Source organism: Dunckerocampus dactyliophorus, chromosome 16 (genome assembly GCF_027744805.1).
Source record: "Dunckerocampus dactyliophorus isolate RoL2022-P2 chromosome 16, RoL_Ddac_1.1, whole genome shotgun sequence".
NCBI classification, from domain to species: Eukaryota; Metazoa; Chordata; class Actinopteri; order Syngnathiformes; family Syngnathidae; genus Dunckerocampus; species Dunckerocampus dactyliophorus.
Window position 1 is genome coordinate 9,508,034 of NC_072834.1, and position 24,396 is coordinate 9,532,429.

Below are 24,396 nucleotides of genomic sequence, written 5' to 3' on the forward strand. Positions count from 1 at the left end.
ACGGCGACTGGATGCACGTACTTACATAGTTCAAAAAAGTGGCCACGCGATTTCCAGTGCCTAATCTTTTGAAAGCATCAGGCTCATCTTTCTACAAAGATAAAATTCAAAAGTAAAATACACAATGAAGACAGTGCGCACACCCGTACTTACGTAATTTAGGAAGGTAGCAAGTCTATTTCCATCGACCTTGAGGTTGCTGTCAAAAGGACGCTGCAACAGATGTTTATAACTTTAACTTACTGTATCACTATGTCTTGTACTATAGGAGCCCCCCGCAAAGTGCAGCGACTTCACTAAAAGATCATTTCTCCAAGCAAGAACCATAACTCTGTCACTGATGTAATCAAATAGCTTGTGTAATGGCTGTAATGCATATACACTGACATAAACCTATTTAATAAAAGCTTCAACATTACATTAATCGTGAAGTTTTCGTTGCATGACTTGCAATGATATATTAAAAAAAAAAACATCCTTCATCATTGTGGAGCCAGACAAACAGCTGCACAGATGTCCAGAGTACATATAGCCAGATAACATGAACGTCATCAGATAGATGCTTGCCAGATAGACACACAACAGAACACACAACAGCACAAACATCCACTCACAACATTCATTTTCAATATCACCATCATGCACACACGCACGCACGCACACACACACACACACACACACAACACGCACGCACACTGACTTTCCACATGAACTCACCCTTGAAAAGTCAAAATGTGGCTCGTATTGTCCTCCAACTCCATAGTTAGCAACCTGGTCAGTCATCGAAAGAGGATACATCACAAAAAAAGTGATTTTGCAGTTAGGGGGTTAGCAGGTGTATTTATATTTTAGTGACATCTTATTTGACAGCTTATTTGTAAATAAACCAACAAATAAGTTTTCGACTATTTACTTTTTGCACAGAATCGTACTTAACCCTCCTAAGAATAGCCTATGTCATCAAAACTTACATCCCCAAGAGTGGATCACATGAAAATGGATACTATTTCCATGTATCTGCACGTTACCTGGAGTAACTCTGCTGTGTCAACACTTAGGCCTGTGATGTCCTGTATTCTCTGATTGACTCTGGCAATGACCGGCCCATCCTCTTCCTCTAACCATGCACTAATGTAATGCAGACATATAAAAGCACATAGCGCATTTAGCAATCATGCATTCAAGCACTGGCCATTTCTACTGTGATGACTTATGATCTGGGTTGAGTTGGTACTGGATTACATGTAACCTAAATGAAATGAGTTATGAGACTTTCAACATAAGCAGTCAGCAAATGGCAAGTTATTTGCCCCGCATTTGAATTCCTCACTTGTACCCCACTTACAGCTTTTTGACACACAATGTGCAGTAGGTGGCAGCAAAGAGCAGTTGTGCATGGTTCATCAGTCACCTTTTTGATACTCTGTAGTTGGCTGTGGTCAACATTCCTGTTTTGGGGTCACGGACAGTTGCTCTGGCAAGCTTAACAAAACAGAGGTTATGTCAGCATACATGTTCCGTGACATATTCGACTGAATTTTGTTGCCATGCCTCACCCGGGGTTTGGCCATTTCTTTAATCTTCTCGATTTCATAGTCGGAGAGGGCCTCCTGGTAGCGTACAATATGGGGGCTGTCCCACTCGTCCTCCTCCTTCATGGGCTTTAGCAGCAAACGAGGGTTCCTCCTGCCATCATGGTAGCGGCAGAACAAACGGCTGCGCTTTGCTTCAGTCTGATAGAAAAAAAAAAGCAATTAATATGTATGATTCTGAAATAAACCCATTGTGAATAATTCATGTCTAGGAGCCCTTTATAATTTTTTTGGGTTTTCTTCATCTGGTTTGTTTTGAGGTTTATTATGGCGTGCTATACTTGGTTGACCACTGATTGCGGTATGGAGCTGTTGTACATACTCATGCACCTCTTTCATACCCTCCTGTATTGAATATTGTCTAACCTACTTAGAGTTTAACAAGCCTAAACCTTGTCAAATGAGATAAAACTGTGTGTTCATCACATAGATATTTAGCAACATAAACCAGCACCTGTGACGTGTGGTCGGGGAAGCAGGTGAGGCAGACCCTCACTTGTTATGATGAAAAATTAAGAAAAATAATAACATAAAATACATATGTTTCCGTTGAACCGTATTATAAATGTCATTTATGTATGATTCCTATTATTTTGAACATTTTCTTAAGTAAAACTCGTTAAATTTGCAGATTTTTTGATCAAATACAGGGAAGAAACCAAAGAGGAGGCCGCCGTGAGCGTGGCTTCTTGGATTCGTGCGCGAGCCCCGCCTGCCGTCTCAGTGCACACCGAGTTGGATCATGGCGCCTGCCTGCTTGTGTTTGTCAGCATGTCGCCACTAATATGATGTTGCAGAAACATTTATTATACACCATGAATTTCTACAACCTGTGGCATGTCTCTAATGTAAGTGTGATGTCACTATTCTTGCTAATCAGACAATAAATTACATAAAATGTCATTCGTGAGGCATTTGCACTGATGCATCCTGAAGGGGTTAGGCGTGCATGAGCTGGAAGGTGCTTGTCACAACCAGCATAATTTAACTTGATTTAACTTGATACACAATATTCTTCTGCTCTGCTGAATGAATGCATGAATTTGACTGCCAACATAGAGGATTATATACTATCACAATTTCACAACGAAGCATCAGAACTTTTCCTGGAGAAGAATAGAGTGCATGTACTTAATACAGATAAAAGGTAAGACCACAAATGTTTTTCAGTCAATACAAAAAATAAACAGGTCTAAGAAGTATCTGAAAATAATTGGAATTGTTTTGTTTTTTTTTAACCAAAGTGAAGTAGTCTGTTTTTTTTGTCAACCTCTTGATGAGCAACCTGTATTAAGATAAAAACAAATTCCGAAGGAGTCAGCGCCTCACCAGCCATGAACCTCACGGCACATCACTGACAAGCACATAAGTATAACAACAACATGCCAAGCAGGCTTTCAATTCGTTGAAATTATGAAGCTTCTAAAAGAGCAAAGCTCAAGTAAAAAAAAAAAAACAATACATGAAAAAGACGTGAAATAAACAATTATGAAGTGACAAAATAAATAAATTCAAATAAACATAATAAATGAATGGATAATATGTTTTATGCCAATCAAATGCAAATGAAAATGCAACCTTGTAATCTGCAAATTAACGTAAAACTTTCTGCAGCAGTTTTTATCTTAGCACATTTGAGCTAGAATTTGCTCATATCATATATGTGACAAATGAACAATAACAGTCACAACTCAGCGTTATTACCCATTCCCTTTTGTATAGTCCCCCTCTTCACAAACGTCTCCATAACGTCTGCTCAAGACATCTATTCCAGACGCACATAATACATAACTTTAAAAAATATATATATTTGGGGGAAACATGGCGTTTAACCGACTACGTAATGTAACAACCTGTTAGAGTTATAACACCGATGTTCTGAATTATGGTGTTCGTGAATGCATCTCACTGCGAATGTTATCGGTGCGTGAGGAAGAGTGAGCAAGAGACGTGTGTGACTATCAGGATGCTATATCAACACTCAAATCAAATATATGAATGGGAATGGGACGCATGGTTAACACCGTCGTCAGGTAAAAGCAGCATCTTAACATTACCTTTCAAATGCTGCTTGTATTGACAGACAACCAGAGATGCAGACGCAGCAGCAGGGGCGATTCTCCCGCTGGTTTTGAGGCACTGACTCGAAGCAAACTATGTGTAGAACTTGCTAGGAGGTGATTTTAAAAAGAAGCACTCTGATTCGCTGAGAGCTTGTCACTCCACATACACGCAGATTGCCGTGGAAACTCCAAACTGAGAAAGGGGAGGGGACAAAACAGATATTTTTTGCCCCCTCTAGTAGTCTCATGACCTTTTGGACATGTAAATGTTTACGTACAAATTTTTAAAATTTATATTTATTTATCCTTTTTGCTGCTGTTGCCATGGAAGTTCCACCATGTTAGGGAAAAAAAGCATGTTGCATGTATTTTTCCCTGTTCCTTCCTCACCATTTTGATGCCCTCCCCTCTGCAGAGAGCCTCGTAGATTTCTCTCTCAGGCAGGTGGTCTTTTGGTCTGTTGTAAGTTCCCAGCTGGATGGGCTCCTCTGAAGCAGGCTGGGCAGGCTTCTTCTCCTCCTCCTCGTTCTGCTCTTTCAACAGCAACCTCTCAAAGTAACGCAGGTTTCCTCCTGCCCTCTGGTGGCTAGGATCTGTCAATACAAGTAAGTTTAAGACACGGATGGGCTCCAAACAGTAGTTGAATGCATTAATTTGCTTCAATACCATTCCATCTACAGCCATCTAAAAAATGCATATTTGTATTGTATTGTATTGCATATGTAAATGTTTCAGCAGCTGCCGCCCCAGCCCTTGACAATGGGACTGAATTAATACATTCAAACCACAAACTATACAAAGGATAGGCAACACCCTGTGGCTTTGCACTGCCCAAAATATAATTATAGTGAAAGTAGAGGTTTGCAGATTGCAAAGGGGGAAGCTTAACAAAACAGCTCCTCTAAAATAGGGTATGCATGCAAGGCCGTGTAAACTATTAGTTTCCATTTTAACCTTTGATGGATCTTACCAATGGCCACCAGCCGGCGCGTCAGCTCAATTGCACGAGGCAGGTCTCCCATTTGGTAAACGGAATAGCTGAGGTAGTCCAAAATGTCTGCCTTGGAAACCACCACTTCTTCGCCAGCGTCCAGCTGTTTCAAAGACTGCTGCAACCACAGCACAGCGTGGTAATAGTCTGCGTCGTTATAAGCTGTCTTGCCCATGTCGAAGCAGTCATCCACTGACAGCATGGCATTGGAGTGCATACCTGGGGCAACAGATCGCATGACAGCATGAGACTCTCTGATTCCTCTTCAACACCTGAGGCTTGCTGTCAAGTTAAAGGAATAATATGTGATCACATCCTGTGAATACTCCCTTGCTTGTAATTTCAGTAATCAAAAATATTGTTGGACAATCTCTATATAGGGGTTCGCTGGAGCCTATCCCCGCTGACTTTGGTCGAGAGGCAGGGTACACCCTGGACTGGTCGCCAGCCAATCACAGGGCACACCTTTCACACTCACATTCATACCTATGGACAATTTAGAGTCGCCAATTAACCTAACATGCATCTTTGAAAGGAAGCCAGAGTACTCGGAGAAAACCTATGCACATACGGGGAGAACACGCAAACTCCACACGGAGATGTCCAACGGCAATTTGAGCTCAGATCTTCCAGATCTCCTGACTGTGGCCAACATGCTAACCACTAGGCCACTGTGCCGCCTAGTTTAAGGACAAGCGGCATAGAAAATGAATGAATGAATCGCTATACTGCTATTTTAAGCCTCCAGCTATTGAAAATGTTAGAATTTTTAAACTTACCTGGCAGCTTTCCTTTGGAAAAGGCCTCTGAATCAAGTCGGTACGTGTCCTGCAGACGCATCAGTGCCTTGGCCGCACCGGTCTCATCGTCCTGATCAGGGAAGTACTGTCTGTGTGCTGTCATATTAGAAATGAACCCTGGACAAAGCAAGAGAAAACATGTCGATTTATTCATTGCAATAAGCAAGAAGATCAAATACATTGTTTTTTGTGCTTAACTGTTTCCCAAGTATATTAGTTTGTGTATGAATGTATAAACGAGAGGCATTAACTTAAATTTATTTGTAGAAAGGCACTTTATGTAACTAAGTACATTTACTTGAATTCATTTACAGCGCAGCTTTGACACATCCAATATGGTGGCGACGTTGGCATATCGCAGCGGTGGACAAACCCACTCGATGCGGCGTCTACCGATGTCTATGGAAAAAAACAAATAAACCGCGAGTAACAGCAGATTCAGCCGGTGAAGTTAAATGGAAAGATCCGGTGGCATAGTTAGAATCAAAAGTATTGACTCACTTTGGCTTTGCAGTAATGGAAGAAGTGTCTGGCGAAAATAGGACACACGGGCGGCACGACAGACATGAACAGCAACCTCGTTCGTCACCACGCTCACAGAGAAGAGAAATGTTTATTTTAGTTTATTTTAGCTTAATCTTATCCGGGTCATTCTCTGTCTCTTTCCAGTGAATACGTACTGCCATACTACACTAAATATTTACTTTTGTTACGCTTCTACTTTACAGAGTTGATCTACTTGAGAGACATGAGATGTTGTGTTTTCCGACTAAGTTTAAAATAGCTTTACTGTTTGTCAGACATTCACACTAAATTCCTGTTTACACTTATGTTGCACTAAAACAGTCTCATTCTTTTTGCATCATTGCTGCTTGTATTCTGGTTCAAATATGCTGTAAAAGTTCCATCCATTTTCTATACCGTTTGTCCTCATTAGGATCACGGATAAGCTGGAGCCTATCCCAGCTGAATACAGCAAACTATGTGTTCCGCCTTGCGTAGTTCAGTCATTGTTTCTATCGGACCTTTTTTGAGTGACGGACGTATCAGACGAACAATAGTAAGGCTGTCAGTCACACGTGAGAGCTTCGTCACGAAAACGTGGTCAGATCTTTGTCTGTGAGTAAAATATAGTAAGATTGTATATTGTTCTGCATTGTATTTGCATATACAGTGATGTCTTTCGTTATTTGTGATCGTGTTGTTCTAATTAGCTTGTTCTCGCGGTGAAATGTGTTGGCAATGTGTAATGTTTAATTCGTCCAGCAGAGGTCGACAGAGCTACGTTTTAATTGCAATTAGGTCTGTTCAGTCACGTTTATGTACAGCAATTGTACTGTGAATGTTGTTCATTTGTATATGAGAGGAACAGGTGTAGTTTATTGTGCTAATGTCTGATATAATCAAAGCACTTAACTTTTCGTATTTGTTTACATCGCACAACGGATGTCACACTTTGTAATATTTAGTTTGTGTTTATATTTGCAGTCTTACAGTCTATAAAGGGAGGAAAAAGTGTAAAGAAATAAAACTGAGGACAAAAAAGGATCTAAAAGAAGGAGCATCGGTCCTCAACCAAACTTCTGGAGCTTCCCTTCCTTCCTGTATGCTGTTATCTATCTGTCTAGCTGCACAGAGCTTAGTACGTGTTGTGAGGGCAGAATACTATGAAATTGTTTTTTTTGTGTGTCACCTATCACAATATCAAGATATTATCATTATCGTGAGCCATGTATCGCAAATCATATTGTATCGTGAGGTATCCTGAGATCCCCAGCCCCACTCCCAATACTTGATGCGGCCCAGCCTCACCCAGACTCTACATCCAGTGGCACTCAGTGACATTTTTTGAGACCCCTGAGTTTGAAAACCCTAAAATTGAGGCTTCACTGTATTAATATCATGAATCACTGTATTGCTACATGTTAATTTGCTCAAATGCAGCTATTTAATCCTCTTCAACGAATCTGTTTAGAAGGTTTCCCATACTGTCATTACCTATTACTCTCTTTTTTTCCATACTTGGACTGATGTGAGACACATATTGGGATTTAGACCCAAAATACACACTTGAGTTTTGCTTATCTGGCTTGAACAGATACAGATACCGGATAAACACAGCCACGTACACACACCAAACATGGACTAGTGTGAGATGACCAACAGCTGCAACTGAAACATTACAGCTTTTGGTCCTCACTCACTGATTCATCTGGGGAGCAGACTGTTCATCCTGCAATCCGCTCTGGATTCATCTGGATGCATATTGCTCACCATTCATGCTGCACATGTTGGCAAAAAAGGGTTGATTTTTGAGGACTTACGGAGAATAAACGCATCCTGTATATACAGGATGCGTTTATTCTCCTAAAATTTTTTTTATCAACACCAGACAAAAGATTTAGTCAGAGTAGTACGTAACAAAGCACACACACATACAGATGACAAACAAGAAAATATTGCTCAACGAGTACTTATTTTCTTACCATCTGAAGGGTTTTGCAGCACCAGGCTCTCCAGCTGAGACCACTCTGTGTTGAGTCTCTTCATGAACTTGTAGGCGTTCACCGGGTGAGCCAGGTAGCCCTCAGGGTCGGACGTGGACACTCTGGTCTGATCGTCCAGCTTCTTGGCCCAGCTTAAACCAGAGCAATAGCTTATCATTGATAATTATATTAATAATAAAAACATTTTTGTAGCTGTTGTAGCAGTTTTCACACCAGTCATAAAGTGAGTCTTGCCTCAAAAAAAGCATGCATATTAAAGAAGTAGTCCCTGAGGAACCCCACACAAAAGAGAAGCTAGCAAAGATGCATGATAATGGAAATTAAATGTCTATTAAGAATGAGAGAAGTTTAAAAGACATTGATTTAGACTTTAATAAACTAACACAACTGTGGTAAGTGAACACTTAACAGAAAAATAAAATACTGTTGATAACTTATTAAAGTTGTCCCTCGTTTATCACGGTTAATTGATTCCAGACCTGACCGTGAACTGAATTTTGCAAAGTAGGGTTCAATATTAATAAATGCAATATTTTCACAGCTAGAACATAGAAAACCTGCTTACGACCTTCTAAGTATGGTTTTTAACATTATTACAGCCCTGTAGACATGGAGAGTAAAGGTGACCTTTACACTTACATTGCATTACCTGATATAGTAGACATGCTAAGCGGTAATAAGACATAATAACTCACACGCTAGCATTGGGAAAGTTCCTTCTTGTTGTAGTATCTCGAACATAATTTGGGGCGATCATGTGGCATTAAAAAAAAAGATTGACGACATCATCCATTCTCACTATGACGTTTTTCTTACTTGATTGATATTCGGGGCAGCCAGTCTGACATGCATCTGGCATTCACGTACATCTGTAAAATAACGGACACTGCTTCGCAATTGCTATCTTTGTTTACACAACATTGCACAACTTACGCGCAGGCTATGGGATCTCTGCATGGAAGCTACCCGAAGAAACAAAAAAGTACCACTTCCACACAGAATGGAAGGATAACTTTTTTTCACTCTGTATCCATGGTTCACTCTGTGCAGTGCAAATTGAGGTAATGTGAAAATTTAACCTTACTGATGCCTAGAGACCAGTGCAGCATCCTACATATGACTTGTCTTTTAATCTTTTTGGAGTAATAATAGGCCTTAGTCAACCACAAAATTATTTCTTAATTAATTCATTTTTGAAAAACCATGATAGACTTAGAGAGCGATGTTTGAACCGCGAAGTGGCGAGGCACAACTGTATATTGTATGCACGTTCTTGCCATATTACTTTTAATGCCTTAAACCCAACATGTGTTTTTTTTACATGTTATTTTAGTGATTTGTCTTGTTTTCACAGCACAAATGTGTGGCAACAAAAAGGAGCTGGATTCCAACATCGTGTCCTGACCTGCCAGTGCCAACTCATCATCATTACCATCATTTTTTTTGGCTTTGCCACTCCACAAATATTAATGAATGGTGTACCTTTTCACCTCAGCCAGTTTGGACTCCTCTGCCTTGATGTACTCTCTCAGGGAGTGGACCAGCTCCTTCTCTGTGTACAGGAGGTCTGTCATTTGCCCTGCAGGCACAGAGAAGATGGACATCTTTAAGGATCGGTTTGGATCTCAAAACAAAGTACAGTGACCATAAGCTTTTGAGGCCATGTTTGCATGCATCATAAACAACCAGGCATCCAGTCATTGTGCAGAACACTTGTGCTGGAGCAGAGTAGAGGACAATTCCATGGGATTTTTCAACCATGATACATTTACAGGGGTTGCCAGGGAAGAAGAATAATGACCCGCTTTGCTTTCTGCATGTAAGAATTTTAGTATTTGAGCTGACCAGCCAAGTAGCAAGACATTACTGAGTCCCTCCAGGATATTGCTGGCTTTTTTTGTGATTCTTGCAGCCTAAGTGCTTGATTTTAACAAAGAGGTTTTGAGACTTTTTTTTTTCAGTAATTATAAATAATCGTAAAAGTGATTTTATGCTTTTGTTATCGATGTTTTCAGTGTTTTTGTAACCTTAACCCTCAAAAGTACAGGATTTTAACAAATCTAACTAAACATGCTTTATTTACGTATTAAACTCAAGTGCAGAGAGCATTTTGTAACACTGACAGCACTTTACAAGTCCTCCCAGGACGTCGGGGGCATTTTTTGAGATGTCTGATTTTGCAGGAGTTGCAGTAGTTTTAAGGTGTTTGTTGCAATAAAATTGTGTGAGAAAGTGAAAGTTGCAATAAATCCAGAGATGCTCGATATGGGTTCTTTACCAATATCCGATTTATCGATATTGTCCAGCACTTCATGACTGACACCAATGTCAACCAATATTGGCAGCACATCTACACTCAAACTAATATCAGGTCAAATCTTGTGTAATGAATGAACACAATATGCTTCTTTTACTCAGTAATGCACAGGACGCATTTCACAAATAATCACTGTTTGTTCAAAATAACAAAATAAGACAAATACTGCAATATACAATACAAGTTGTAGAAATAGTGCCAATATTATAGTCCTACATCCCTAAGGGAATTGTTGTGATTTTCCCTTTGTGTAATTAAAATAAGAATATTTGTTGAAAAATAGGTAATTACTGAGCAAATATAAAAAACACAAACACTGAGAAAAGGATCTTACAAAGACAGCTCAGAAAAATGTGCAAAAATAGGCACAACAATGTCCACTAAGACTAAAAACTATATCTCAGCCTTCTCAGTATGAGAAAAAAATTAAATAAAAACATTGACAGGTAAAAATCATTTATGTTGAAGATGACTAAGCAATGCAAATACTCTCACTGGACATTGTGCACTGACTCCTCTAAAGTATATCAAGTTTCATTTCTAGTATTCTCCCTTGATAAGTAAATAAAAGTAATTAATGATAAATGATTAATGACAAAAATGATTGAGGGGTGTATTCACTTTTGTGGGATGCCGTATATGCACAGTCATTTACAGTCAAGTTTTATGGTTGAAAAGTGATTGTCGGACGTAAATTTTCATTTATGTTCCAACACCATGCATGTCGTTCATGCCCCGCTTACGTTGACAACATGGGAACTGTTCAGCGCGACCTGAAGCATTGATTTTGGTTGGTAAATGAGAGACAGTATTATTATCATCTCGCGTCGACATCGCTTCCAATATAAGTGGAAGTGCGGATGTGGGTGGGTGATTCAGGGACACATTTGATTGGTTAGACAGTTGATGTGCATGTGTGAGTGAAGCTAAGGGACAAATCTTATTGGCCAAAATGTTGCCAGGATTGGGCAAAGTTGCCAAAATTGGGCAAAGTTGCGAGGTCACGCATTATTCGCAAGGATTGGTTGAGTTTGCATGAATTGGCCCAATCACAACATCACAAAATCCTGGAGGGTGAGATTACTAGTGTCAGTATCACCTTTTATTTACAACTAAAGGATATCTTGGAACTTACCTATGGAGGTGAAGATCTCTGCTTGGGTTATCCAGCAGCAGCAGCAGCATAGCAGAGCCCCAGAGAAAAGAAACAGGAACTTCTTCATTTCGTTTAATTCAATAACCTACAAAGATATCATACTCACATTATTTACTGGATTGTTCAGGTTGTCTTAGAAGATGTTTCGCCTCTTATCCGAACAGGCTTCATCAGTTCATGCTCAAAGAATAGGTGGGACACACTCCAGTCAGACTACGTAGATTGGAAAGCTCTAGTCTTTGAGTATGAACTGATGAAGCCTGCTCGTTAACTTCTCTAGTAATGTGACTTCAAGAGCAATGTAACTTCTGTAGCCTCTGCTGAACACGGCGTAACACAGCATAACGCTGCGTTATGCTGTATGATGCTGTGTTATAATAAGAAGAAGAACAATTCTTCAACAGGGGACACCATTTAAATTGCCCATTTATTTTGAAATTACACTAAATGTGGGAATATTTTGAAAAGTCTGAATCGGTAGCAACCTTCTCCCAAGAGAGCTGAACATTTTGATGTTGGATTTGTTTGAATTGGCTAAGAAATGGACTAAAAAATGCCTGTAAGAAGAAGAATACATTATACAGGAAATTTATTATTCAACAAACTACAGAAGCAGAAAAAAGTGTAAGACTTATAAAAATAAGTTGACAACAGTCTTGAGAGTTTGCAAGAGGGAATATTATAGAAATTTACTCGATAAGAATAAAAATAACACAGCAACTTGGGGCATCTTAAATAGTATTATGAGGAACAGCACTAAGAAAGCCGACTAGAGTAGATATTAGTAACTTATCATTTCAGACTGGAACATTTCCTAACAAAATGAAAATAGCTAAAGTAGTTCCAATTTTCAAAAATGGAGATAAACATCAATTTAGAAATTACCGACCAGTTTCCTTATTACCCCAATTTTCTAAAATTATCAAGAAGCTATTTAATAACAGGTTGGACAAATTTATTAACAAGAATGAATTAACAGCAGGAAGTCAATACGGATACAGAGCTAACATTTCAACTTCTATGGCACTGATCGAAATCATGGAGGAAATTACTAATGCTGCAGACCACAGAAGGTGTGCAGTTGCAGTATTCATGGATCTTACAAAAGCCTCCGATACAATTAATCACAATATTTTAACAACAAAATTAGAACGGTATGGAATAAGAGGATTAGTTTTGAATTGGGTTAAAAGCTATCCAGCAAACAGGAAGCAATTTGTAAAGCTAGGAAAATACACCTCTGCGAGTTTAAATATCACGTGTGGAGTACCTCAGGGGTCAATATTGGGACCAAAACTGTTCCATTTGTATATCAACAACATTTGTAAAGTGACAAAGGACTTAAAGTTGGTATTATTTGCAGATGATACAACTGCCTTTTGTTCTGGGGAAAGCACACAAGAACTAATTAAAAAGGTCATATTAGAGACATCGTTTGAATAAAAACAATTATCCTTGAACTTAGGTAAAACTAAAATAATGCTATTTAGAAATAGCAGAAAGGATACGCACGATCAAATACAAATAGACGGAGTGGATATTGAAAGAGTGAAAGAAAATGAGTTGGAAATCTCATATCAAAAATATACAACAAAAGGTGGAAAGATATACTTTAATATTGAATAAAGCTAAATTTGTTCTTGATCAAAAATTACTCCACACTCTTTACTGTTCTTTGGTATTACCATACCTAACTTATTGTGTGGCGATATGGGGCAATAATTATAAAAGCAATCTTCACTCACTCAATGTACTGCAAAAAAGATCGGTGAGGATAATTCATAATGCCGCGTATAAAGAACATCCAAACCCTTTATTTTTAAAATCATAGACATTAAAATTTTCTGATTTAGTATATTTTCAAACTGCTAAAGTAATGCATAAAGTTAACAATAACTTGTTACCCAAAAACGTCATACAGTATTTCTCTATAAGAGAGGAGAAATATGATCTTAGAGGGAAATTAAACCTAAGACACTTATATGAGAGAACAACAAACCCACAGAATTTCAGTATGCGGAATTCAATTATGGAACGGATTGAGCAAGGAACTCAAACAACGTAAAAAAAAAAACAATACAAGCAGTTGATTTTTGCTAAATATAAGGCAGAAGAGTCTTGATTATTATATTTAATCTTCTGTCATGCTTGTTTTTATTTTTTATTATTTATTTATTATCACACTCCTTATTATTAATTCTACAGAAATGCGGTACAGCTTCAGCTCAGATTCTAAACTATTCTGACATTCATTCTACAGTACGTTTCAGCATATTTCCACAGCATTTCAGTCCAGCTTCAGCTTTCAAACGGCTGCTACGTTCATTCTTCATTTCGATTTCTGTACCTTTTCAAAGCATTTCAGTTTCGCTTCAGCTTTTCAGCATTTACAGCGATGTCTACTGGCATTGCAATCATCTAGTGTTACTTAAAACATTGCCCGTCCACAAAGATTAAAGAGATTAAGTCAATGTCCATTATTTCCTTTGGGAATTTCTTTATTTTGAAATCCAAACTAATGTACAACCTCAGAGATTTCACTGAATTGCATTATGTTTTGGTATCGAGCTTATAGACGTGATACAAGCTGCCACTTGACTGTCGCAGTTAGGCCCGGTGCATTTTGAGCTGTTTCCAAAAAGTGTGGCATGTGTTTTCCAAAAAGATTAAGCATTGGTTATTCATGCATGGTGCTTAGTGGTTGCCTGTGTACACACAGTGCACTGACTTGCATGGGCAATAAAAGCTCAACCAGCACCAGTGCTGCTAGAATGCACTACCATTGTTCCAAAAATCCATATTTTTTAGAACCTACCAGACTATAAGCTTTCTTTTTCACATCCAGAGCTTCACCTGTCTTACTTTAACCTGCATCAAACTAAAATGTAAAGAATAAAACACCAGAACAAGTCACCAAAACTAACCTGAACTAAGTGCATTCTTGCAAGTACTTTAGCTTGCTTGATGAATGTCACTCAGGAGGTCTAAACTAGCAATTCATGCAATAACTCTTCTCGTATTGTGCGTTTGCCCTTCTCAAACACTGAAACCACCATCACACATTCCTGCAAAGAAGTCTGCGGGATTTTGGATCCTGCCCCCAAAGTGGCCTTTATAACAGATGTAAGAACAGGGCTGGACTTATGAGGTTACAGGCGGATATGCCAAGCAGCTGTATTCTTGGAAACGTGCAATTAAAGATGGTTATGTTGTCCCTGTTTCTTGGGTTTTTAATGGGATTTTAATCTCTCCGCATGTGTTTTTTTTTCTTGATAGCTTGGAATTCAAACTATCATCATGCTCCAAAATGATCACATGTAACTGGACTCAGTCATCCCAGTCGGTATCCAATGTTTGTTTTTGGGAGGAGGGAGAATGTTTTACTCAGAGGATTGTGTTTTATCCTGCTGGACATCGCAGAAAAAAATGAGTGAAGTTAAGTGAAACAAGATGTCATTGTTACTTTACCCTATTTCAATGTTCGCTAAATTTGGAAAAACTGTATAAAATGAGCTTTAGACTAAGGTCATATGTCTTATGCTGACTTCTGTGCTTTCTTAGTCAAGGAAAATATGTTTGTGTATAGTTAGAATTTTCACCTTTTCATATACAGGCTTAAATCCAAACATAGCATGTTAAAAGAAAACTTCCCTGTGGTGAACCTGTGCTTAAATAATTACATGTTATGCCATGCATCCATGTGGAGATGAACACCCACGCACACTTTAAAGCATGCCAGACCGCTTCTTGTGGTATGTAAACACTATGGACGACCATTTATAAAACTATCCCAACTCATAATATCCGCTTCCTGAGGGGACATCTGTGACGACCTCTTCTGGGTGAATTTCTGATAAACCTGTTAGCCAATTTGAAATTTTCATCCGGAATCTTGTTCCTATTGGCAGTAAGTTTTCAACTGATATGTCACTCAATCAGATCAGCCGCTGCATTCGGGACACAGCCAGCCATACACACATTATTCCGAGCAACAACAGCACTCATATGTGTCCAGTAAGGGTGTGATGGTTCACTTGAATGTATTGAACCGTTTCGGTTCTGCATGTTCGGTTCGGTCCACTTGCGTACCGTTTCGGTTATATTTTATGCTATTTTTCTCATTAAACCTATTACTAGAGTGATCTAAGGTCTTCGTGCGGAACTAAAGTTCTGGGTGAGTTTCCACACGGACACCTCCTAGTGTTGGACACTACTGACTGAGGGGGAGCAGGCGTGACAAATGGCATCATGGCAAATGCAAGCGAGCTGGAAGACCCGCCAATCTAACTACAGTCTCCTGTTTGGGAACACTTTGGCTTCCCTGTTAAAATTACGGATGCACAAAGGCAAGCGGATAAATCCAAAGTTGTGTGTCGACATTGTTCCACGGATATCGGGTGTGCTGCATGAAACACGTCTAACATGTTAGCGCACTTGAAGCGGCATCATCCGGCAGTGAATGTTACATCTACAAGAAAGAAAACCAGCTTAGTGCAAACACCGATAACGTTAGCATATAAACAACCTCTAGCAAGCAAGTCTGAGCGGGCCAAAGCAGTAACACATGCTATTGGAGTTTTAACTGTAACTGTCCATTACATTTCGCCACAATGTTTAAACTATTGTTTAAATACAACAGTTTTTATTGTATTTTATTATTTATTATTATTTTTCTATTTCAAAAAGCTGATTAATTATTATTACTTATTAATTTATTTGAAATATCACACAAATGGGCCGCTTTTATTTATTTTTTAAAAAAAGTTCTGTTTGCATTTTTTACAATAAAAGCATTTTAAGACTTTTTTCTTCATTTTTTGTACCGAAAATTAACCGAACCAATCACTTCAAGATGCTGAACCAAACCAAAATTACATGTTAGTGTACCGTTACATCCCTAGTGTCCAGATGTTACAAATATGTTATTTTGTTAACTTTCTTGAATAAAATGCCTTTCAATACAATGTAATATCTTTGAAAAGTTACAAAAAAAGCACAATTTTCAAATTTATTGAGATGCATCTGTATGAAGACCTTTAGGAGGTAATGAAAAACCTTTTTATTTGTATTTTTCTAGAAACATGGCCCATGAGGTTAAGGAACTACATTTTTTGTAAATATTAAAATATGCATATTTTATCATCAAAAATTAGCTTGCTGCGATATATGCCCCGCCCCTGGTGACATCACCTCATCGTAGTTGCTATTTTGATTTAAAAAAGGTCATTTTGTGTGACAGTAGCAACGATTGTGTACTTAAAACATTTCAATGTACTCCTTTGAAAAACAAAAAAAAATTTGTGTGTTGTTTTGATATAATGTCGTTAAACTTTATCGCCTTTACAACATCGTTCCCGTCTTAAGTCTTGAAACGAATAAACATGTCGGAAATAAACACGCAGGTGTATAAAGACAAAATAAAATCCTTGTTATTCGCCCATCTCGAACACATGTCCTGCACTCCCATTCCCAGGCTAGTAAGATGACGAGTTTGGACCCAGTTATAGGTACTCCTGCCAGCATGCTCGGAACCAAAGCGAGACTAGCCATTCAGTCCGTGCAAAAAATGCCAAGAGCGGCTAATGTCGCCATTCGAGATAATATCCTATACGGTCTTACCTTCACCGTCTGGAAGTTGAAAAGTGGTGACACGCTGTGCAATGTGAATAGTTTGTGCCCAGGGTGAAGCGGACAGACAAGGGGTGAAAGAGGGTGTCGCTGCCACGTACAGAACCTCCTGGAAAACGCACTACTACACGTAATAGCCGCGCAACGACATTTGTGCTGGAATTTTTATGTGTTGCATTTGGGTCTCCTCGTATATTTCAAAGTCTGTGCTGCGATGAAATATTGCGATGCATCAAACGCCAGTTCTGTGTTAGCGTTTGTGTGTGACTGCATGCATTTGGCTAATGTTTTCTTTAATGCTGCCCCACAGCTTACTAAACTCAGGTCACTCTAATATGGTGATTACGGTAAAACGGTCCCATGCAGTCAGGCACGTTTACAGTGTGTGTGTGTGTGTGTGTTACCATGGCTTGTTCTCTTGATGAAACATTTTACATGACCTTAATTGAAAGCATTTGTGCTTTTTTTTGGGGGGGGGCTTCTTTCTTTTTTCTTCTTATACACCCATTGCATTAATTCTGGTGTTGCATCACATACCTGCACCTTCTCTACTACACACTAAGGCCTATATCAATACTTTATATATAAATATCTAAGTATGGGAAAAAAACAATTTCATCTCTGCAGCTGTTCCCAGACTTTTGAAGGGGAGTGTATAAGTTGTTATTTATCATTCCAGTATTAGTATAGTAGTCATCAAGGCTCCCCAAACTGCATATTTTGTAATAGCTTACTTTTGTAATATACTGTAGTAGCAATAGAAACTGATACATCGCAGTTAAATTTTTTGAACGTCAGCATTGATCCCTATCATTTTTAAACAAGCCGACATGTGCAGACCTGTTCATATTTAGGATGGAATAAACGTGTGGCTGTGTTTTGACACTGCAGCACAGGTAATAGGAGTCTGTTAACACTGACAAAGGCTGCATATACATACTGTATTTCATCCTGAGAAACAGCCCATTTGTGTCCTCTGTAGTAGACATTGGTTTTTGGTCTATATATTTAGTCAGAGTTACAAAGTTAGGAAAATAATAGCCCTTTTATGAATGTCATCTGTAATGGGCATGAGAACGATTGAGGTTAGCTAATAGAAAACTTGCTAACGAGCCCCAAAACATACAAACGAATGAATTATATATGTAAAGTAATAAATGTAATAAATAATTGTTTCTTGCTGCAGCTGGAGAACAGTGGGAAAGCTTAGAAGAAGAGGCAGGAAGATCATCAGACGATCTGATCGACGTGGGTGAACAGGAACACTGTCGTCTTCTGTGGGCCGAGACCAAGCATGATAGCTCGATAGATGAGATATTGTGTTCATCACCTCATTGATTGTTTGTGAGGTTTTTTTCCTCAGATTCCAACCTGTGCTACCCAGGCTCCTGACTGTCAAGCAGACCCCACCAATCATAGAAACTAGGGTCCTATGGAGTACTTTTCACAGTACATTGATGACAAAGTCTTTGAAGATTTGGCAGTAGGAATGTCCCGAGCAGCATTCTTGGCCTCAGATTCAATTAGATTTTGAGTCTCGATCCGTTATTATAGCTCCTGGAATTGGAAATGTTTTTAGTAAGTAACTAAAGTAAACACACTAAAACATTTTTATAAAGCTTATTTCAGTACATTTAGAATTTGCTAGTATTGTTGTATTACAGCTGGGGGGTTTTGTTATAAATATAAAGTGCAGTGAGGGAGTGTCAGCAATGTAGTAGGTACAACATAGTATGGATCCATACATTCGAAAAGACGGCAAAACCGTCTGTTTTATGTTTGGTCCTCAGATGAAGAGTTAAATTTGCGGTATTGAATGCAGCTCTGCACCATAACTTGAAAATTTCCATTTCTGCAAGTCTTTCAAGTTGAGGAACTCACTGAAGATTGTCAGTGGCCAGGATGTAACGAAGGAAAGAAAGACATTGTTTGGAGAGTCAGTCCTCTTCTGGACAGAGTAAGACAAGGCTGTCTTAGCCGGCCAAAACCAGGAAGAGAGTCTGCATCGATGAGCGAATGATCCCTTTTACGGGCCGCTGCCCTGTCAGACTATTTGTTGCAGGCAAGCCATACCCTACAGGCTTAAAGGTATTTGTCCTTGCTTCTTTAGATGGTCTCATGCTGGACTTTGAAGTACACCAAGGAAGGAATGGGAATTGGGGCAGCAGCCGTCCTGCGCATGGTTGAAACTGTTCCTTGACTCCTCCTGGATGAATTGCTAGCCAAGGGCTTTCTGGAACCATCACAAAAAAAGTGTCTCAAACCTATGTCGGCCGACTGCAAAGAGAAGGGACGGAAACGTCGGTGATGGTAGTCAGGAGAGGTCCTGAGTTGGTGATCATAAAATGATACGATAACAAGCCAGTTGAAAAAAAATTGAGAAAACAATATTATAATTAAAGTGGGGCTACTTGTCAATAGAATGCATCTGGTAAAGTGTGTGTGTGTGTGGGAGATATTTTTTTAAGAAAAAGTGCTGCATCTGTTAGTGAAAGTGAACATTATGTACTAAATATGAATATTAATCAGACGAAAAATGAGTGTCATTGTCCACGTTATTCAAAGGGAAACAAATCTTTATATAAAGACTCTAAAGGCACATCTGATAAACTTCAAAACCTAAAGATAGCATGACAAAAATAAATATTCAAATGGATACTTTGCTTTTAGCAATACAAATACTGCAGTTTGCGTGATGTCCCTTGTACAAAAGACAGTAAAAGTCTTAAAGACTCTAAACACACAGTACATCTAATGCTACAGTGCATACTTAAAAACAATGTAAGCCACTTAAATGTGAGAAAACTTGGTCTCTACATTAATGAACAGCATTTAAACGCAGACGAAGTACTGTGGTACGTGTTTTAAAATAAAAAGTTCGTACAATTAACAAAATAATTGTTAAATCAGTCATTAGGGGTGTTAAGGCGAATATTAAGCAGTTTCACTGGTTAAAACAAGCGGTTATTACATGAACTTCCGTAAGGGAATAAAAAAAGTAGAGGATTTTGGGGGAATGCAGAGCGCAGTTGCCTCTTTCCTTTCACAGTCTTTTCCTCTTTCACTTATTTAAACCTCACTGTTTCACGGTTGTGTGGTAGACTTCCACAGCACAGCGTTTAAAAACCATGATGTATGCTCATATAATCTTATTGTCAGGTTCAAACACCAAACATTATATCACCAACTGTGAAAGAAGACACAAAGACGTGAGTATAGTTTTACTTGCAAGGAGAGTGATCAGAGACTGCTCAGTTACAATCCTCCAACCCACTCTGAGTCAGCCTCTGTCTCGTTGCCTTTTTATTTTGCTTTGGGTATGCCCTAGTTACATGCAGTTTCAACCGCTAAAGGGAGGGAACATTCTTGGCGCCGGTTGAAACTGATTCTTCTGCTCACACTATCAACCAGAGACAGGGCGTCCTGTCTCCACTCTGCAAAACAACTGATTCACACATCCTGCAGCGAGACGTCTGGCCTTGATACTTTACTGCTGCACACACACACATTTTATTCAACACAGCAATTTGGATAATATTGTATAAAAAGCATAAATGTATGTACATTTTCCCAACATTTCCCTCCTGTTTATCCACATTGCTCATCTGAAAAGAGATCATTCAACAGTCACTTCCGAGGATTTTCGACTGCGAAATCATAAGGCAATGATCATGTGATAATTTAGGGGGTCGTGCGTCCCTCATAATCTCCTGGATCTGGGAAAAGATCAGGTATGTTAAAAGATGTTTCATTGTCAGAGTCCATTTTGTCGTCGTCCGATAGGATGACGTCGTCTTGTGGAAGGAGGGCGTACAGTTCCTGCAGGTTCAGCTGGATGGGTGTAATGGCAGCAGATAGCATCTGGGTGCAACTACGTCTAATGATAGGAATACAAATACCTCCACATATTGCCAGAAGTACGACAAACGCCGCTATAGCCAATGCAATTGTCATCAGCAGTGGTTTCCACTTGCTGAAAAAGTCACCAAACCCAGACCATATAGAGGTATCTACCCCTGAATGCTCTTTCATCTTGACGTTGAGGGACCGAAGTCCGTCCAGGGCCCTGGTGAGGCTGCCATCGGAAGCCGTGTTGTTCGGAATGAACGTGCAGCACTGGTCACCAAAAAGGGCACAGACATGTCCTTCCTTTGCAAGCAACATGTCAAGAGCAATGCGGTTCTGGAACGCCATCAGTGATGTTGCTGACAATTGCTCATGTATAGCTAGAAATCCAGCATGGGTATAATTTCCTAACTTCTGCACATTATAGTGGATGTAATTGATTCTATCAACATTTTTATTTATTGTTATCCAAGGTAAAATTGATTCAAACCCAGCTGCTACCTGATGCACCAATTTATATTCGTCAGGAACGCCTCGTGGAATTCCTATGGCGTCGATGTAGGTGGGGTCATCTGAACTCCATTCCCTGGCAGCTTGCTTTGTATGATGCCATGAGCTTGGGATGACGGATGATAATATGGAGAAGAGCTCAGGCGCAGTCATCTTGTAAATGTTCACAGGTAAAATGAGTGTAATAGATGCACACAGTCCAGTAGTATTGTAGGGCAACCTGTCATAAATCATACTTCCTCCACACCACCACCAGATGTCACTACGAGATTGCGGCCTGAAATGTAGTTCAACAGTGGTAATATACATACACTGAGTATCATTAAGTGTACTAATTGATCTGCCCTCTCCAGTTCGATTAATACATGTGAAATTGGCCTGCGCCACCCTGGTCGAGAATATAGGTTTATTCTTTTCGTATTTGGTCAGTGGATAAACAGAATCAAACTGACTACAATTTTCCGAGGGGTTGGTATTGTTCATTACATCAATAAGACAAGTGTTAGTAAGTACAGATGGTACGACCTGTAACAGAGGCCGTGGGCCCATGCACACAACACAATCATCATGTGTAACATTTGCTGCTTGTTCCACCATTAGCAACCAGTTGTTATTTATACTTGACACCCCTGTGGTCGCCCTGAACCACTCATCTACGTTCGTTATTAGAGATACTATTATACCAGCTGTGCGAGTATAATTACTTAAGATAGGGTCGTCTGTTTGTGCCATGGTTGTATTTTCGCAAACAATTATAGGAAAATATGGATCTGCTCCAGAGGAATAAGCCCATAGTAGAAATGCCCAACACGATGTGTTGAAGATGCTTGCTAGAGGTGTGTCGTAGGGATTCAGTTTACTTGAACCAAAAGCAAATGTCATTTTTAAATTTGCTCCATACTTTAATAGAATGACCTTTTTATGAAAATGTTTAGCTTCTTTAGTGGAACCTGGACTCCAGTAATCTCCTTCTTGCGTTGTGATAAGGGAATTCCAACTCAAGTCTAACACATGTCCAGTGACATACCACCAGTACTTGTCCCACCCGGTTCCGGTTATTTGTTGCCTATTTTTGAACCCCTTCAGTGCAGGTATGGGTATTTGTAGTTCTGTGGTTGTATTGGGGGCTATTGTGAATCTAACGGAGTTGTTATACGCCCACCATATGATCCATGCAATTGGGGTCTCGCTTTGCCCTTCACGCTTTTTCCTCACCTTTCCTTCATCCCTTCTTACTATAGGGGGTGCAGTATTTGTTACCGTAAGCAATGATGAGGTCTTATTGTTGTATGGTGTCTCCCTGCTGGTGATGTTTATATGTAGCTTCACTAGGTCTACACATTGTATCCATGATCTTCCTGTTTCATCCATACATTTTTTCAATCTATTTTTAATTGTGCCATTCATTCTTTCCACTAACCCTGCACTTTGCGGATGGTACCCACAGTGTCGTTTTAGATCGATATGGAAGGCTTTTCCAATATTGTCTACTATTTGATTGACAAAATGAGTACCATTGTCACTATAGATTTTTTCAGGTATACCGTATCTAGGTATGATGTCTTTACACAATGCTTTGGCTACTGTAAGTGCATCTGGATGTTTTGTGGGAAAAATCTCAACCCATTTTGAGAATGAATCTATTATTACCAGGCAGAACTTTTTGCCTTCGCTTGGGCTTAGCTCGATAAAGTCCATATGGATGTGTTGAAACGGGTAGTCTGGTTTTGGGAACTGACCTCTCTTGGGTCGTATATTGCCTTGTGAATTATGCCGCGCACATATGAGGCATGCCCTACAAAAATTTTTTGAATAAGAATTAAATCCATATGTTGTATAAATGGTGTTTACTAATCCCACCATCCCTCCTGTTGAGACATGGGATGTCCCATGACTCACTAATGCAGCCCATTTGTACAAATTTTTTGGAAGGATGGGTTTATCTTCAGGTCAGAAGTAAATTCCGTCTTTTAAGTGAGCGTTTTTGCGTAACCACATATCAAGTTCCTGTTTAGGAGATTGTTGTTGCATCTCCCGCAAAGTGTCAGCAGCCAAGGGTGAGATTTGCTGTTGCTGCAAGTTCAAAACTTGTATGTCACCATTAGCGGCTTGTTTGGCTATGTTATCAGCAAAGGCATTGCCTTGAGACACAACATCTGTTCCGTTCGTGTGAGCAGCACACTTGCAAATGGCCAATTGTTTTGGTAATTGGATAGTTGCCAGTAGATTAGTCAACAATTGGGCATGTGTAACAGGCTTTCCTGTGGAGGTCACCATGCCTCTGTTTTTCCAGTACATAGCAAAGGTATGTGTTGTAGCAAAGGCATATTGGCTGTCTGTGTAAATCGTGGCGGTTTGATCTTTCATCAATGTGCATGCTGTGGTTAACGCAATGATTTCCGCTGCTTGAGCAGAGAAGTGCGAGGGCAATGCCTCTGCTTTCAGGACTTGATCTGTGGTTACCACTGCATATCCTGTTCTTGTTTTACCTAGTTCGTCTTTCCGTGACGAACCATCTACGAATAACACGTGTCCTGTAGATAATGGGGTATCTAATAAATCAGGTCTACTTTTAGCATTCTGTTCGGCAAGGGACTGACAATCATGAGGGATACCATCCTCCTCAGTAGGTATAAGTGTTGCTGGATTCAAGGCTGTACATCGTTCTATCGTCAAATGTGGTTGGGACAACAAATTAGCCATGCATGACAGATGTCGTGCAGGGGAGAGAAAGGTCATTTTGGTTTGTAATAACAGTGCAGATACAGCATGTGGCACCTTTAGGGTTAAAGGGTGAAATAGTACCACTTCTGCACTTGAGGTAACAGCCAAGGATGCAGCAATCACTGCTCTTACACAATGAGGCATTGCACATGCCACTGCATCTAATTTGGTAGAATAATAGGCTACAGGTCTCAATTTAGTTCCATGCATTTGGGCCAACATTGATGTCATAAAATGGCCTTTACAATCTACCATTTGGATA

The 24,396-nt window shown here is 39.5% G+C and overlaps 1 protein-coding gene across 4 annotated transcripts in view; it reads right to left on the reverse strand.

The window, feature by feature from the left end:
* Nucleotides 1–17,360, reverse strand: part of p4ha2 (procollagen-proline, 2-oxoglutarate 4-dioxygenase (proline 4-hydroxylase), alpha polypeptide 2) — a 24,831-nt gene extending 7,471 nt beyond the window's left edge. The window contains exons 1-13 of one of the 4 annotated variants that reach the window (XM_054755825.1): nt 17,046–17,360; nt 11,406–11,423; nt 9,436–9,532; nt 7,933–8,084; nt 5,426–5,563; nt 4,626–4,865; nt 4,046–4,248; nt 1,557–1,733; nt 1,412–1,482; nt 1,029–1,128; nt 718–771; nt 154–213; nt 26–91 (exon numbers count right to left, since the gene is read on the reverse strand). In XM_054755825.1, the coding sequence (XP_054611800.1) occupies nt 26–91; nt 154–213; nt 718–771; nt 1,029–1,128; nt 1,412–1,482; nt 1,557–1,733; nt 4,046–4,248; nt 4,626–4,865; nt 5,426–5,563; nt 7,933–8,084; nt 9,436–9,527 (1,353 nt within the window). In that variant the 5' untranslated portion in view covers nt 9,528–9,532; nt 11,406–11,423; nt 17,046–17,360. Of the gene's footprint in view, nt 1–25; nt 92–153; nt 214–717; nt 772–1,028; nt 1,129–1,411; nt 1,483–1,556; nt 1,734–4,045; nt 4,249–4,625; nt 4,866–5,425; nt 5,564–7,932; nt 8,085–9,435; nt 9,533–11,405; nt 11,512–17,045 lie in introns of all 4 variants that reach the window. The other 3 variants (XM_054755826.1, XM_054755823.1, XM_054755824.1) reach the window with 3 other exon arrangements.
* Nucleotides 17,361–24,396: the final 7,036 nt, after the last annotated feature.